The sequence below is a fragment of the Hevea brasiliensis genome, chromosome 14 (genome assembly GCF_030052815.1).
Source record: "Hevea brasiliensis isolate MT/VB/25A 57/8 chromosome 14, ASM3005281v1, whole genome shotgun sequence".
NCBI lineage: Eukaryota > Viridiplantae > Streptophyta > Magnoliopsida > Malpighiales > Euphorbiaceae > Hevea > Hevea brasiliensis.
In genome coordinates, this window is record NC_079506.1 from 12274912 (window position 1) to 12292148 (window position 17237).

The following is a 17237-nucleotide window of genomic DNA, read 5'->3' on the forward strand; positions in this document are numbered from 1 at the left end:
AAAACAACAGGTGAAATGATAAATAGTATCTTCGTTATATGTAATGTGAACAATATTACAATATAATATGTTGTTATGTGAACATATAATCTATTCTGTCATCCACATTACAACATTAGCTTCCAAATCTAACGATTGACTGAAACTGAACCCACTTCACTTCCAAAGTATCTAGGCAAGACTTAAGGTTTAGTTGTTGTTGTATCTAGGCAAGATCCCTAACATTGCACAGCAAAATTCATAGAATTCAGCTACTAGTCCAAAACTGATAACAATAAGATCATGATTTTAACAATAGCAAATTTTAGGGAATAAATGCATCTTCTCAGAAGATGCAATGGTCAAACCGGAATTGTTGACAAAACTATAAGGCTAGTTTTCGAGAGTGAACTTGCAGAAACTCACCATTTTCGTGTATCTCCATTTGCAAAGTTGCAGGCTTATTGTTCATTTTAGTGTGTAGAGATTTCTCTCGATTTTCATAGAAATTGAAGTCATCTAACAATGAGGTCTTAGCTGAATAACTCTTAAATATATTCAGCATTTCCAAACCTTGCTAAAGTCCAATCTGCAAATTATTATAACAAATCGTGTCAATCCAACCTTTAATATATTCAACGAGAACAGAGGCCACCATGCACAAGTTTCTATTCTAGCAGCATCTTTTGCCAGATATATTGAAATATCAAGCCTAAATTGTATAGTACAACCACTGAAAATAACAGAAAAATGGCAACATACTCTGCTAAGTTGAGTTTTTAATGCAGGGGAACCATATGCACAGCATATTGCAGAAGACTTCCACAAATAGAAGCTGTTGTGTAAGAGAACAGGTCTTTTCTCAAAACCACGAACTTCAAAATTAGAGAGTAGTTTTTTTTTTTTTTTTTTTTTTTTTTTTTTTTTGAGGTTAACATGAACTTAAAAATATTTCTGCTCCATTCCCAACATGACAAGGTCAGGTATAACAAATATTCATTGCAAAAGCAGTACTACCATGAAGTAAACACAATTTTCGACAATCAATATGTATTTAGTTCTAGCCATATTTCTTAAAATATAATATAACAAATTAGAAGATGTAAATGTAGAGCAGACTGGCTTTCACAAGAGAAACATCAGAAGACAATTGAGTTCTAAAGCAAAGGAGATACCTCTTGAGTGTCTCTGCTATAAGTTACAGGCCGCCTACCGTTATTTTCAAGATCTCTGTTCTGCTTCACGGAATGCTGCATCTAACTTCTTATTGCCATTTGGAGTGCTTGCCCATACATAATATTTAATGCTCTTATGAATGTCATCTTCATTGTAAGATTTGATAACATAGAACTTAGCATCTGCCTACTTAGTTTCAAAATCTGGTTTGTTATACTGATCTCTTTGTACAGTGATTCCCAAGTCTTCCTTGACAGCAGTCTCCAGAGAAGGAAATTTGTTAGAGCCCCTAGGACCAGAAGTTAGTTCATTTGAGGTTTCAAAATCACTGTTTTTATAGAATCTGTCTCCAGATTTATTTCTATCATTTCCATTCCATATCCTTCCGTTCTGTCTATAGTTCATAGGACAATTATGTGGGAATGGACCATGTTTTTGGATAGAAAAAGGAGGCAAATTTCCTACAGGATGGTATCCTTTCGAGAGACCTGCTGAGAAATCAGAACACAATGCAGACACCTGTAAAGTTAAATCAGCAAAAACACTCAAAACTGAAGACTAGTGATGACCAACAAGCACAACAAACTTCAAAATCAATTCTTTTTGGGAAAGTTTAAAGATATAGACATAAAAAGTAAGAATATTTCATACCTTGTTTAAAGGTCTGATTGCTTGTGTATTTGTAGATTTAGAGGATTTGCCAGCAGTATTGTCATTAGACTTCATAGAGTTAAAACCACTGGACTTGGCAAAAGTAGAAGCTGATCCATATTTTCCATTTTGAGAACAAGTATTGCCATTTGAGACATCACTAAAATATGCTGAATCCCATGAATAGCAAGGCATGGCTTCTGATCCATAGAAAACAGGATGTGGAAGGTATCCAGGTGAAGAAAAATATGCTTGTTGACCAACACTTTGCCCATCTACCCCAACCACTGCCCCAGAAGCATATGGATTATAGCCAGGTAAATAATAGACTAGTGATCCATTGTCTGATTGCATCCCTGATGTGATCAACTGATACACTAGTATCAATTATCAACAAGACACAATTATACAAAACTACCCTTATCAGCCAAGCAGAACGAGACATAGTTTTGCCTAATTTTTGCAAATAGAAATGAAAGTATACGTCAGAAGAACATACCATATGAGATACATCTGCTTGAAAATAACCATGATCATCCAATTGTGTGAAGGATCCATTATACTCTGCAACAAAGAGTAAGTTTAAGAAATAATATACCATAAATTAATCTAATTCTCAAATTATAAACTTCAGAGCTGCAAATCAAACTGAAAAAAAAAAATCTTTAATTGAAGCAAAGTAAAGTAACTTAATATTTTCAAAATTATCATGCTTGAAGACGTGCTAAAGTATTATCTTTTCATTTTTCAAATGATTCCACCATTAGCCTAAAAAATGATTCTGGCTATATGGAAGTCAACTAAGAAATATGAGTACTTAATCACAAGGCCGATTAACATCATCCTATGCAATACATTGAGGAGTATATTACCAGACATCTCAAGTCTCAACTTCACTGAAAACCTATTATATGAGTACTTTTAACTAAGATTATGGCATTCCATTTAATTGACTTTATCACAACTCCAAAAGATTATATATAAGAAGAATATATATCCGTCTCAATATCCCACCTGGGTAGTAATAATTGTAACTACTAGTCGGTGGATTGTAAATACCGAGGTCTCCAACAGACACTTGGTCAGTCTCCCCTTTGATACTAGAATTACCATCTACTTCACCTTTGGTATTAGAAGTAGCATCTCGTGAAAAGCAACTGAATGATGTTGAGCCACATGGTAATCCATCTTTTCCAGAAGCCTGAAAACAAAGACATACAAAGGAAAATAAGATAATAAAAAGATAATCTTGTTCTACTAAGCATTAAGTAAGTTTGTTGTTAAAATAACCATCTAATCTTGTTCTACTAAGCATTAAGTTTGTTGTTAAAATAACCATCTACCATGCACAGAATAAATTTGTGCAATGTGGATGCCTAGAGATACACATACAGAGCCACAAAAATCTAAGATCCAAAAAATTTAAATAAAACACTAGCAATCCTTTTAAACAAGAAGAATGGATCTCATGGTACTCACACAAATAGATCATATTCTTGAACTTATGTTATAATGACCAAAAACATATTTCCTTGACCTTTTAGTGTTTTATAATTCTCAGTAATCCAATGCATACAATACACCAAACCGCAAAGTGAAAGTTGGCACAACTACAAGAAAGATAGGAATCCACAATAAATTAAAACCAAGCCTTTTCACCTTCATAACGCCATTTTTCCAAGCAATTATCCACAAGGAAGAAAACAAAAGCAACATAGATTAATATGACATACCACATCACGCCCAGCCAATTTCCTAATGGACTCCGACTTCAATCCTGTAGGAACAGATTCAGCTGCATTATATAGTTAAGAATACAATACTTATTCAATTAGCCAACAAATCATGGAGTTGCCAACAATATCTACACCATTAAACAGTCAATACAGAATTTTTCTTTTTTTTTTTTCCATAGGACAAAGCCAATACGCAATTTTAGCAGCAAGAGGAAGGAATGAAAGGGGCGAAAAGGGCATAAATCAAACAAGCCAAACAATTTACTTTCCATAAAATCAAAATCTTGATCATCCACGATAATTATTACCCATCTTCAATATAAAATGAACAAACCAGATTTTTTTTTCCCATTTTCAGTTAAAAGTAACACAAATGAAATTAAAAACAGAACCCATAATAGCTTTATATTTAAAAAGTTGGGGAGGGGGGGGGGGGGGGGGGGGGGGGGGGGGGGGGGGGCAGAAAGGGGAAAAGAAACCCAATAAGAGAGGATACGTTTCTCAAGTTCTGTTCCAGCGGCAATCGTCGACCGATAAAAGCCCAAGTTAACACCTGCAAACAGAGAGACAAAATAAATAGCAAAAGTGATAGTCAAAGTCAAAGCACCAGTACTTTTATACCAAAAGTCTTACGATTTAGCATTGTATTTTGATGGGTGAAATTATTTTTTTTGAATAAAAATATTATTTTAAATATTATTAAAAAATAATTTTAAAAAATTATTTTATTATTTTTATATTTTTATAATTAAAATAAATTTAATTTAATTTTTAATTATTTTTTTATATTTTATAATTAATATATTTTAAAAATAACTTTTTTAATAATAATTTTAGTAGCAATATCAACCCAATCTAATTCAACCCCTATCGATAAAACAAAATATTTATTCTTATAAAAATTGAATTTTATTGTTTTCCTTTTAACAATAAAATTTAAAAAAAAAAATCTCATCTTCAAAAGCAAAAACGCTGGTTGCACTTATATGATGAAATTTACTTCTTAAATATATAAATCTCACGTACTTATGTCTTAATTTCAAAGTGAATCGAGTTTACATATTATTAATGCCATCACTTCATATCTATAAACATTGATTATAACATGAAGGGGGGACAAAATGTAGAGGAGGGGCAAAAAATGAAGTAATGTAAAGCAATCAAATATAGCATTTGTATAGAGAAGAGTATATAATACAAAAAGCATTCATGATCCCTTTAATAAAAGATTGCAAGCTCTCCACCTAAGGAGGACACTCCTTAAAAAGAAAGTAACCCACAAATTATTCCTATATCTATATGCCTAATTATATGCCCAAGAATTATAAAGAAAAAAAGTATTCTTTGCACATTAATAAATAAAAAAAAAGCTATAACAAAAATCAAGCCAATTTAAAGACAGCATTAAAATTCAAAGGGAAAAAGAAAATTATTCAAGCTTAAACTAAAAGATCTTGTTTGGATTTTGCAAGGATTTTCTCATTTTCCCCATTTTTCAATTGTTGGGAAACAATAGAAGATGATGAAGAATGGTAATTTGGAGAGTTACGAGGTAACTCAGAGAGCATTTGAACTAATTCTCTCATTGTAGGACGTTCAATGCTATTTTATTGGCAACACAACATTGCAATGAAAAATAGATGCATTGCTTCATCTTTAGGCACCATTGTTAGTCTTGGATCAACAATGCGCATCACATCTTCTCTCCGATTATTCGTTACTCTTTTGCTCCATTGTACACTATCCACCCCTTCGCCGAAATCACCCACCGGTCGTCGTCCTGTTAGCAGCTCCAAGAGAACAACTCCAAAACTATACACATCACTCTTCTCGTCCACCTTCAATGTGTATGCATATTCTGCAATATGAACAAAATTTAGTCATGACATAGCTAAACCATGGGATGAGGCCCATAAGACCACCACAATCCAAGCCCAAACACAACCCAATTTGCAGCATCTTCATCTTGGGATTAAGGAAAGTACCCCCAAAAAAAATCATAGATATTAGGTCAAAGAACAAAGACAAAAAGAGATGCCAAACTTGCCAAGAAAGCTCAAAGCAGCCAAAGAAGACTGGTCGGTGGGAAGAAGAAGAAGAAGAAAAATACGCTTTACACGTAAGACCAAAATCAGCTATTACACGAAAGATTAGTGTTGTAAATAGGTGTGCATGCATATATGTGTCGGTTAGCTTTCACTAATCTCAATGTGCTGGTACGTTAGAATCATTATCAGACTGAAAATAAGCAACAATGTGTCAGATTTGGACCTCCGAGATTGCTAGATCAGAGTTTTTCGTGGGTCCCAACAAAGTGCTTCGGCTCTTTTGTTTCTGTGTGATGTTGTGCTGTGAATACCAATAAAACCTATGCGCCTGTCTCCCTGTGGCACAAATCACGGGTGGTTTTTCTGCTGTCACTTTTTTTTTTTAATTTAAGAGTTTGAAGTCGAGATCCTATAGTTTCTCAATGACTTCAGTTTCACTGAGGTAACACTATTGCGTACAGTACCACTTATAAGGGATCAAAAGTCAGCTATACGTGGCTTGCAACTGTTCTTACCTTGGGAATATCAGATGGTTGCTGTTCATCTTGAGTTCTTGAAATATTCAGACAATTTTGACATTACAAGAAAAATTTACTACACACAAAACAACTAACTGAACTAACAAGGTCACTATCAATCATCAATCATCTACAGTCTCACTGTGCACAAAATCAGAAAGCAAGCATTAGTAATGTGTGTAAAAATGTGATGCAGTGGTTAAAAACTGGCTTAGTGATATCATTTAGGGTATGTTTGGGAATGGAGGAAAGTGAGAGGGGAAGGAAAATGTGAAGGGAAAATAAATTTATTTTTCATTCTTTTGTTTGGATTGAGTGGAAAATAAAGGGGGAGGGAAAATATTGAAGGGAAAATAAAATTTTTTTGTCCTTTTCTCCTTTCTCTCCAAAATGAGGGAAAAGTAAGGAAAAAATACAAAAATATCCCTATACTTAATAGTTTTTTTTTTAATTTAAGGGTAAAGTTGTAATTTTACTATTCATAAAACAACTTTCCCTCTAATATTTTCCTCTCCCAATCCAAACAAGGGGAAGGAAAATAATTTTTATTTTCATTCCTTATTTTCTCTCCTTTATTTTCCTTCCTTCTTTTATTTTCCTTCCCCCTTCCCAAACATAGTGTTAATTGCAAATATAGTGAAGTAATGAACTTACCGGGTGCTATGTAGCCATAAGACCCTGCAATTGCTGACATACATTCTGATGCTCCCCCATCAATAAGGAATTTTGCTAATCCGAAATCTGCAACATGTGCTTCGAAGCTCGAATTTAACAGAATATTGTTGGATTTTACATCTCGATGAACGATCAATGGTGAACAATCATGGTGGAGGTAGCATAGGCCTTTAACAGCCTCAATGGCGATTTTGTACCTCAAATTCCAACCCAAGAAAGAACCCTTTTTGCCATGTAAGGCTTCTCCTAGGCTTCCATTTCTCATGTACTCATAAACCAACAAGTTGGTTTCATTGTTGGAGCAGAAAGTAAGCAATCTAACGATGTTTCGATGCCTAATGCTGCCTAGTGTTTGAATTTCTGCTCTAAAGCCATGGTCATGGCTATTGGTGCCAAAACCAAGTAGTTTTTTAACTGCAATTTCAACCCCATTTGGCATTTTCCCATGGTATACAATCCCAGCTCCTCCTCTACCAATTACGTTTCCATCTTTTACACATTCCAGGATGTTTGTGACAGTGAATTCTAGCTTTTGGAAAGCTGTCATCTTCTAAGAATCTCACCGGTGAAATTGTTCATCCACAGCCCCAGCGTTTCCAAATTAGGCAATTCCGCGACATAGTCTGGAATGGAACCGTGTAGTCTATTCAAGAAGAGATTGAAGAGCTTCAGTTGCTTGAGATTGATGAACTCAAATGGGATTTCACCAGTGAGTGCATTGTTGGAGAGGTCAAGATTCACCAAGTTGGTCAGGTTGCCTAACTCCTTTGGAATAGAACCTGAAAAATGATTGGCATGCAAATATAGAGTATCAAGCGACTTCAGTTTCCAAGCTCCTCGGAAGTAGACCATCTAGTCCACACCGTGAATTCATGATGGGCTACAGAGGAATGAAAAGAAAATATTTCTTGATATTGCATGTTTCTTCAAAGGGGAAAATGAAGATTGTGTTGAGAGAACATTAGAAGCATTTAGTTTCTATCCAAAAAGTGGAATACCTCATCTAATTAAGAAGTCTCTCATATCTATTTCATCTGTCAATCATATTCATGTGCATGACTTGCTAGAGCAAATGGGCAAGGATATTGTTATTCAAGAATGCGAATGACTGGAGGAAGCAAAGAAGTTGTGGAATTATGAAGATGTTAATCATGTATTGATAATAGAAACAGTAAGGACCAAATTAATCAGATGAAGCTTCTTTCACGATCATATTTAAATTTGTATGAATTGTAGCTCTTATGAACAATTAAGTATTAATGAATAATCCCTTTTGATGTAATTTTATTAGGGAACTGAAAAAGTTGAAGGCATATTGCTTGTTATGCCTTGGAATTATTATTTGGAGCTATGTTCCACGGCCTTCATAAAGATGTGCAATCTTATATTCCTCAAACTCGAAGTCTGGAATAAGTCTTTAAGTGAGCAAGTGCTCCTTCTTAATGACTTTGAATTTCTTCCACAAAAGCTAAGATATCTTTCTTGGTGTAGATATCCTTTGAAATCTTTGTCATTAAATTTTCGCCCAAAGAATCTTGTAGAACTTCACTTGCATCGAAGCAATCTCATACAACTATTGAATGGAGATAAGGCATAGTTCATAAATTTTAGCTACATTTTATAAAGTTAATTTGTACCTTTTAATTAATTGATATTTTTATATTTTATTACAGCTTCTTGGAAATTTGAAATTAATGGACCTCAAAGACTCTAATGAGCTGATCGAGATTCTGGACCTGTCTAGTATTGCCCCAAATCTTGAGTTTTTATATTTGAATGAATGTTGGAGTTTGGTTGAAATTCCCTCTCTTCAAAGATTGTCTAGAGATTCCTTATAATATAAGGATTCTAACTTTAGATGGAACTGCAATAAAACAATTGCCCTCATCAATTGAGCATCTGTCTCAACTTTTTAAATTGTCCTTGAATAAGTGTATATAGCTCGAGAGTCTTCTAAGCAGAATTGGCAATTTCAAACATCTCAAAGAGCTTTATCTCTATGAATGTTCAAGCCTCATGACTCTTCTAAGCAGCATAGGCAAGTTGAAATGTCTTAAAGAACTTTGTCTTGATGAATGCTCAAATTTAACAAGTCTTCCAGAAAGCATTAAACAATTTTCGAAGTTGAAACAACTTGATTTAAGAGATTGCAAGAGTCATAAATGTTTACCAAAGCTTCCATCATGCTTAGAATACTTACATGCATCAAAATGCACCTCTTCAGAATATGTTGGAACAAAATAAATGCAGAAGAATAAAGAATAGAAGAAAAAAAAACTCTCTGTATAACTCCATTGACTCAAATACTGATTAATTGTGCTATTTACATAGCATTAAAGTCTAACTAAATAAAATAAAGTCTCATCTAAATCTCGACCACTAGTCAAGATTAAATTACTACTTTAAAATTGAAATGCATCAACCTTAAATACTATTATCTCCAAAATCTTATAGGATACTAATGGATCGGAATCAACAATGTTTGAATTAGGTTCTAACATTATGTCCCTTAATTCAAACATAGACTCAAAACAATTTATTTTTTTATTATGTTTCAAGCATTTCTCTCGAAAAGATAGGTTAATATGTTGTAGCACTTCTTTCTAGCTGACAATTTTGTGTGTTGGAGCACTTCTTTCCAACTGATAATTTTGGTACACTTCTAACCAATTTCATATTATTGATCATCTTGGAGCACTTCTCTCCAATCTCTTCATTATTAATGCACTTCTAGACCTTTTTATGTTTTTTTCATCAAAACTTTTCTTGGAGTACTTCTCTCCAACAACCCATGATAAACTTGTGTCTAAAGATTTATCTCATGTGCCCATAGGATCATTGAGGCTCTGATACCACTGTTGGAACAAAAACAAACGCAAAAGAATAAAGAATAGAAAGTGATACATGCATTTTGCATAGTCATTTACGTTTAATTTCATGACCATTTTATTTGATTGTTAGTCACTTTTAGCTAATTTTATTAGTTATTTAGTTAGTTTTTCATGATTGTCAATTTTTGGATTAATTTGTAATTTTACTTTATTTTGTAGGAAAAATGGTGTTTTTGAAGGACTAAAAAAAGAAATTATGCCAATGAGGAGTGATTCCTACAGCCAAAGATGTCAAAAATAAGTTTGAAAGTTAAAGTATGCATTGGCCAAATTGCACATAACTTACCGCATAAGTTGTGCAGTTCTGCACAAGGAGAAGAAGCAATTTTTTCTATTCCTGCCGAAATCTGCATAAGTCACTACATGACTTATGCAGACTTACTCCTTGCTTATGCAGCTTCACATAGAAGGCCCAAAAACCCGCCGAAAACTACATAAGGGACTGCATAACTTATGCAGACCACTTATGCAGTTTTATAGAGTCTTTATAATGAGCTGGCAGAAGATTCCCACATGAAAAACACAACTCAAACACACTATTTTAGGGCTACTTGTCAGCAAAAGATATAAATAGGCCCTTATCTCATTTTGGAAAGGGAAGAGGAGACAAAAAAGGTAGCAGCAGCAGGGGAAGAGTCATAAAACAGAGAGCAAAACGTCACCTCTCCATTTCTAGACCAGATTTGGAGTTTTCTTCCCTTCTTCCCTATTTCCTATCTTTCTTGTATTAGGTTTATTAGTTCTTAGCTTAGATTTAAGATTTATTTCCATATTAACTCAGAATTTCTTGTAAATATTATGGATAGTGAGTAGTTTTCATTAGATTCTGGAGTTGGGATGTAATATTTGAGATGTTTTGTGGATTTTGATTGGGTAATCCATATTTTGTGGTTTTAATGAGTTTTATTCATTTCTTGTGTGCTCATTGACATGCTTAGTGTAGGATCCCATTAAGTGTTGTTCTTAATCCATGGTTGAAGCACCGAAAAGAGAAAACCTTGTGATAGATAATCAAGAAATTGGACTTAATTAACTTAGATATAGAAATAGACTAAGGATTAAGAGGATTTATAGATTAATTAAGAAACTTAATGGGTCTTGATTAATTTTAACTCCACGAAAGTAGGATTAGATTGATTAAGACACTCTTTGTCCCACTCGAAAGGGTATTCAAAGGATTTAAGAATTAATCTCCTTAAAACCCGTAAGTTTCACAAGATTGGATAACCAATTTAAAAATCCCAAAATAGCTTGAATATGAACTCTCGAACTTCGGAATCGCCCTTTTTATCATTGTTAATTTCTAATTGAGTTTAATTGCTTGCCATTTTAAATTTTGCCATATTTTAATTTGCTTATTTTAATTTGATCCAAATTTAGTTAAATCATTACATTGTTGAATAGATTATAAATTTTACACATATAGATTTCACACTTCAATATCTATCAATTTGTTACTTTAATTTCAAAGATAGTTCAAATTAGTCAATTTTTATACCAAAAATTTGATCATTAACACAACTCCTCGTGGGAACGATATCTTTTCTATATTGCTTGTACGACCCGTGCACTTGCGGTTGGGCCACATCAATATTAAATTTCAAAATCCACATGGCTGTATGTTGGTTTTTGAAATAGTCGTATAGTGATTATGATTGAATATGATTGAATTTCGTAGCCCATATGAAACCTGCATACTGTCATATATAATTAATTTGATAAAAGTCAAGAGTATAAAATATTTACAATTCTATTTGATTATGTGTTTGTTAATTATGGTAATATTATATGTTTATTAATAGTTATTGGTTTTATTGAACTAATTATATTCAGGCATGTTGAGAACATATTTATGAGTATTAACATTATTACTATGCTCATAATATAGTGTCCATGGAAATTCTGATTATAGTAAACACTTTTATGATTATGAGCTCACCTATCGTGGGACTAGTCATAAAATTGTTTTGTTAATTTGTTTAAAAATTTATTCCATGGATCTCAAGAACTATTTGGATCATATTAATAGTGGATATACCCATCGGTATAACACTATTAATATAATATGTTATTGTTGGTTATAATATTATTTGTTAATTGTCTTTAATATTTTTTAATACCCTATCGGTATAAAAGTGTTAAAGATGTTGGTTTATATATATATATATATATATATATATATATATATATATATATATATATATATATATATATATTTGATGAGTTCAATGAGTTTTCTTGATTTTATTGTAATCTGGGACCTTTAGGCGGGATTATAATAAATAACAGTTTTGTTCATAATTGCTTTCTTAGCTGGATTTGAGAGGAAGCTTTAGTTTTGTGATTATGTTATATACATAATTAATGTTTCCTTTATTATTTGATTTCAGCTGCTGTTTCTATGCAATTATCTGCTGTGAAAACTCTAAATGACTCCAATTTTGATGACTGAAAAGAGTCTCTGAGCATGTACCTTGCAATAGCCCAACTAGATTTAGCCTTAAGGGTTGATGCACCTACTGAACTTACTGATGAATCCATAATTGCACCTGTTCTCTCAAGTGAGAAACTCTCTAGAGCTCAGTGTCCTCAAGATGACAAGGAAAGGACTGAAATGGAAAATATTCCATATGTTTCTGCAGTTGAGAGCTTGATATATGCTCAAGTATGCACTCATCCTGATATAGGATTTGCTATTAGTGTCCTTGGTAGATACTTGAGTAATCGTGGATGGAGTCACTGGAAAGCTACAAAGAAAGTTAAGAGATATTTGTAGGGTACTAAGAATTATAAATCTAGAAGTCATTGGGTACTCTGATTCTGACTGTACAGGCTGTGTAGATGATAGAAAATCTACTTCTGGTTACATCTTCATATTGTCTAGAGGAGCTGTTTCTTGGAAAAGTGCCAAATAAACACTTAACGCTACCTCCACTACGGAAGCAGAGTATGTTGCTTGTTATGAGGCCACTTGTCAAGCTATTTGATTAAAGAAATTGATTTCTGGTATGCTTGTTGTTGAGAGCATCTCAAGGCCCTTCACCATTTATTGCGACAATACTCCTGCTGTTTGCTTCTTTCAAAATCATAGGAATTCTAGTCGAACTAAACATTTTGATGTCAAATTCCTATTTGTTCGAGAGAAGATTCGTGAATCACAAACTCGAATTGAACATATTACTACGGATTGAATGATTGTGGATCCGTTAACCAAAGCTTTGCCCATTAGTGTTTTTCAGAAGCATGTTGCGCATATGGGTGTAGTGAAAACTTTTGATGATGCTTTGGTTTAGTGGGAGTCTGTTTTATATTACATTTGGGTTAGCATTTGTATGGAATGCTTAGACCATTGTTTTTGAACATATCTTGTCACTTATTCCATTTAAATTCAGTTTTTTGTTTTTGAGATTTTGTTGGCACATGTATATAATATTGTTTTTCCTATCGGATTCAATGTTATTTTGTTTGTCATTACATTAACTGGATTTTATAGGTTAAATTGCTTACTTGTTATTAGATATTGCTTACTTCTTAGAAAATAAATCTTGTTCCACCTCAAAATCTCTTTTAATGCATAAATTCCTCCACCTAGCCTAACTCTTCACATATAGGTCATTGATAGATATTGCATTATCAGCCGAGTAACAAGTTTTGTTTTTTTAAAAAAATCATCAATCCCCAATTTCTCATACTAAAATTTCATACTCTACTAATTGATTGATGAGTTAGACACAAATCATGTCATCTTTTTAACATTTCAATAGCATGAAAGAATGAGTAACAATTCTAATGACTTATTAATTTAATTCAGAGCTATTATACTCAGGCATCAATATCCTAATCTAGTTTAACTAATGCTTCAACAAATGAAAAGGGAAAAATACAAGAAAGAAATATAGCACAGTTCTATTTGGTGTCTGTGCTTCGCTTATCTCCAACAAATAGACTATCTAGTGATGGTGATAAAAATAAGAGGCTCAACAGACCTTAATGGCAGCCTCCACATGTTGAATTTCATTGAAGCTTTATGAATTTGGAACCTTCAACTTCTGTTCCAAAATATTCGATTTTCCTTCTCCACTAATTCACCGTTGCCTTGCTTTGCTTCTCTACTGGGTTGGAGAACAATAGGATCACTTCTTTCCCTATTATCGATCATTGATTCCACATCTCTCTCTCTCTCTCTCTCTCTCTCTCTCTCTTGTGTTAAGTCAGTAAAGTCACAACTAGATTCCTTCATGCAATGTGATGCCACGACGATGACCTGAGGTGGAGCAGCAGTTGATAAGATGCGATGAGACGATGCCATGGAGGAAGGAACTGAGGGGTGAGGGTTGATGCTGCTGGGCTGGAGTTTGGAGTGAGGGCCAAGAAGAGTGGCAGATGAGGAAATAAAGAATCCATGATGAATTGTGAAGATGTCTTAGGATTTTTTTTTTTTTCAGCACCTTCTTTTTCCCTAAAAAGAGTCTAGATCTTTCTTAATTTTTTATTATTATTATTTTTAATTAATTCTTATTTAAATATCTCCTCTCATTATTATTATTATTACACTGCCTTCTCTCTTTTCTTAACGCGTGTTTTGCATTGAGTTTTTTTGAATAAAAATACAATTTTAGATGTTATTGAGAAAAGTAATGTAGAAAAAGCTGTTTTATTATTTTAGTGTTTTTATGGCTAAAACTAATTAAATTTAATTTTTAATTATTTTTAACACTTTCTAACAATATATTTTAAAAAAATAATTTTCTCAATAACAGTTCAACAATAATATCAAATAGGTTCTTAGACTAACTAGAGCATTCTAGTCTTTCCGTCAAATTTCAACACTTACTGTATTATAAATGTTATTATTCACGCTAATACAAGGGTGTGGGCGTTACAAAGTTGGTTTGATAATATGTGGTTTATAACAATATCCGATTTGACAAGATCTTGGTTACATACCCAATATTTCTTAAATTTACCGATATGTGTTGGTGGTTACAGATGGAACCTTAGTGTGCACCCCTTTTTGTTCTTAGCAGTTATAGAACAAAATTGCAATATAGTGGAAAACCAGCTAGTTTAATTATATTAGTCAATGTCTCTGGAATTTTGCTCATAAAAAGATAATGTAAATTATAAACATGCATATGTATGCGCATGATTACTTACTTTTATATGTTGATTGAGTGTAATAAATGGTTACATACTGATTCCTCTGTTAATTTGTCCCCAAGATAATTATTGTCTTGTGGTTCAGCAGAAAGACAATTATTGCCCATTTGCTAATGTGCTAAAATTCTGCAGTAGAATTTCTGTTTTATATGAATATTGAATTAGAAGGAAATGAGGGAATCTATATGCATTTGTACAAATGCATGCCAAGTCAATTAGTTGGGTGGTTATCTGGAGGATCCCACTTAATGGCATCGAATTTTCCTTTAAATTATGAAATGTAAATATTGACTGGCTAGATTGTGCATACATGTTTAAAAAGTGTGCTTGAGTTTTGAGGTTCAATCTCATTGATTGTACTCCCCTTTTCTATAATAGAATTGGTTTGCGAGGTCAGCACATTAGTGGAGAAAGAAGAGGATAAGTCTCATCCCAATAACTGTTTCTGGGATTTTTGCCTTTGACCAAGAAGCAGCTGTCATGGGTTTCTTTGATTTTGTCTTGTAAATAATTTTCCAAACGTAATAAGGTTGGCACCACCTTGGTTCCCTTTGCAGTATTCTTCTCTTTGCTTATTTGTTACAAAAAGAATAATATTAAAATTTCATGTTGTGAAGTGAAAATAATAATAATAATAATAATACTTGTTTGTTCTCTCTCTCTCTCTCTTACACACACACACACACACTTTTGAAGGGATGTTCACTTATAGAAAGTCCAGGAGATGAAGATTCATCATCAAATATGGGAGAATCAATAGATCCAGATGCAGATGCTGAGGTGGAAGAAAAGGGACGGGTGAAAATGGGGGATAGTGAGCATCTGTAGAGCCCTGTTAAGGAGAAGCATGAGGAGGCAGAGGAAGACGATGATGAAGAGGAAGAGGAGGAGAATGAGATAGAGATTCAAAAGAAAGGGAAGGTTGAAATGTCAGAGCAATCAGAGTTTGCTGATAGATCAGGAGAGAAGCCTAGTCAACAATCTCAGCCTGGACTAGCAGGGAATGCAGGTGCAGTGGACCAAGTGCATATCGAGAAGGGACATGCAATAGGGCAACATGAGGAAGAAAATCAAAAAGTTCAGAAAAATAAGAATAAGGTAATTCCCTTAATAAATTTAATGTGATGTTTATGTGTGGGCTTGTAAACCAAGTTTGCTTAGCATATTGATGACATAGGAAGCCTAGCATGTGGGTGGGTGGCTGGATTTTTTGTCATTAGACATTTTCTCAATAAAATAATATTAATTCATCCATGTCACCATGCCACATTGGAAGATGTACACACACCTTTGGAGACCTATTAACAAGATTGCTAAAATTGAAATCAATCCTAAATGTTAAGGGCAAAATTGATAAAATTAAAATATTTAAAATTGATAATTTGATATTCTTTTCCCCCAATTTCACAGCAGGCATAACATTATTTCTCGTGCAAAAAATGCTCACAATACATTTCTATGATGTTAGGTTTTTTATCTGGTACACTGACTCCATTATTTTACACGGTTACAGGAATCACAAGAAGGAGAGCAGAAGGCTATAATGTTTGAGAAGTTCCATTCTGAAAATCCTTTGCTTCTAAATGTGTGCAGAACTCTCTTCCCTGACAACCATAAATATGTCTGGAGTGGACCTCGCGCACTGGTTCAGCGTGAAGGTTCCCGTCGTAGAAGTTGTATTGATGCTGCTATTGAAATTTTGATGAAGTAGGTACGTTTTGATTACTTCAGATTGCCCCTACAAAGGATCTGAATCAATCTTATGCTTCGCCTAGATCAAATATAATGTTATAGTGTGGCATGTTTGACATAAATGCTTGCATACAAATGGAATGTCTGGTAGTTGGTGGCTCTTCTCAGCTGAGAATGGTAATTTGCTTTGGTATGGTCTTGATTTACAATCCCTAGTCAGCATTTGTTGTGACCTTTTGGGTATGTGGGAAGATACACTGGTGTTTCTTGTTGTGAATACACTTGGTAACTGTAATGATTTAATATTGAGCTAAGATTTTTTAGTGTGTTATTGCAGGAAACAATCACTTGTAAAACTGTAAATAGTTGATCCTTTTTATTTCCACACATCCATTTCTTTTCATTTCTAAATGAACAGCAGCATTTAAGGTGGAAGCCTAGGAAATTATGTTCAGGGACATTGGGTTTCTGAGGGTGTCAAGCACAAAATCCTAACAATCTCCCACAAGGATTAATTTAAAAATATGGTAGAAGCCTTCATGCGCTGAAACCAAAGTTACAATTGCGAACATTCCAAGCTTGGTTAGATTTTGTTTTTTTTTTCCAAGAATAGACACTGGTCTATCGGCTTGCAGGCCCACATGGCGAAGTAAAAAAAGGGGGTTAACTTGGGAAGCTGGAAGAAGGGATAAAAGGGCGTTTTGATCAAGT

At 33.6% G+C, this 17237-nt stretch overlaps 2 protein-coding genes and 1 pseudogene across 2 annotated transcripts; 1 reads left to right on the forward strand and 2 right to left on the reverse strand.

The window, feature by feature from the left end:
* Positions 1–1341: 1341 nt before the first annotated feature.
* LOC131172755 (uncharacterized) lies at positions 1342–4185 on the reverse strand. Its single transcript, XM_058134275.1, has 7 exons — positions 4176–4185; positions 4039–4095; positions 3540–3601; positions 2821–3007; positions 2306–2370; positions 1807–2175; positions 1342–1674 (listed from the first exon to the last, which is right to left on the reverse strand). Exons 1-7 carry the CDS (start codon positions 4183–4185, stop codon positions 1342–1344), a joined length of 1083 nt encoding a protein of 360 aa, XP_057990258.1.
* Positions 4186–4910: 725 nt separating this feature from the next.
* LOC131172756 (leucine-rich repeat receptor-like serine/threonine-protein kinase BAM1) lies at positions 4911–7330 on the reverse strand (annotated as a pseudogene).
* A 7463-nt stretch (positions 7331–14793) lies between these two features.
* Positions 14794–16886, forward strand: LOC131172533 (uncharacterized). The gene is made up of 3 exons (XM_058133504.1): positions 14794–15363; positions 15531–15932; positions 16348–16886. The coding sequence occupies exons 2-3, from the start codon at positions 15762–15764 to the stop codon at positions 16543–16545; spliced, it is 369 nt and encodes a 122-aa protein (XP_057989487.1). The 5' UTR covers positions 14794–15363; positions 15531–15761; the 3' UTR covers positions 16546–16886.
* Positions 16887–17237: the final 351 nt, after the last annotated feature.

Coding starts and splice junctions, on each gene's coding strand:
- LOC131172755 (XM_058134275.1), bottom strand. Junction 2,176..2,305: donor AAGCAGATGTATCTCATATG/GTATGTTCTTCT, acceptor CTAGTGTATCAG/TTGATCACATCAGGGATGCA. Junction 1,675..1,806: donor CAATCAGACCTTTAAACAAG/GTATGAAATATT, acceptor TTAACTTTACAG/GTGTCTGCATTGTGTTCTGA.
- LOC131172533 (XM_058133504.1), top strand. CDS start 15,762: ATGTCAGAGCAATCAGAGTTTGCTGATAGATCAGGAGAGAAGCCTAGT. Junction 15,933..16,347: donor TTCAGAAAAATAAGAATAAG/GTAATTCCCTTA, acceptor ACACGGTTACAG/GAATCACAAGAAGGAGAGCA.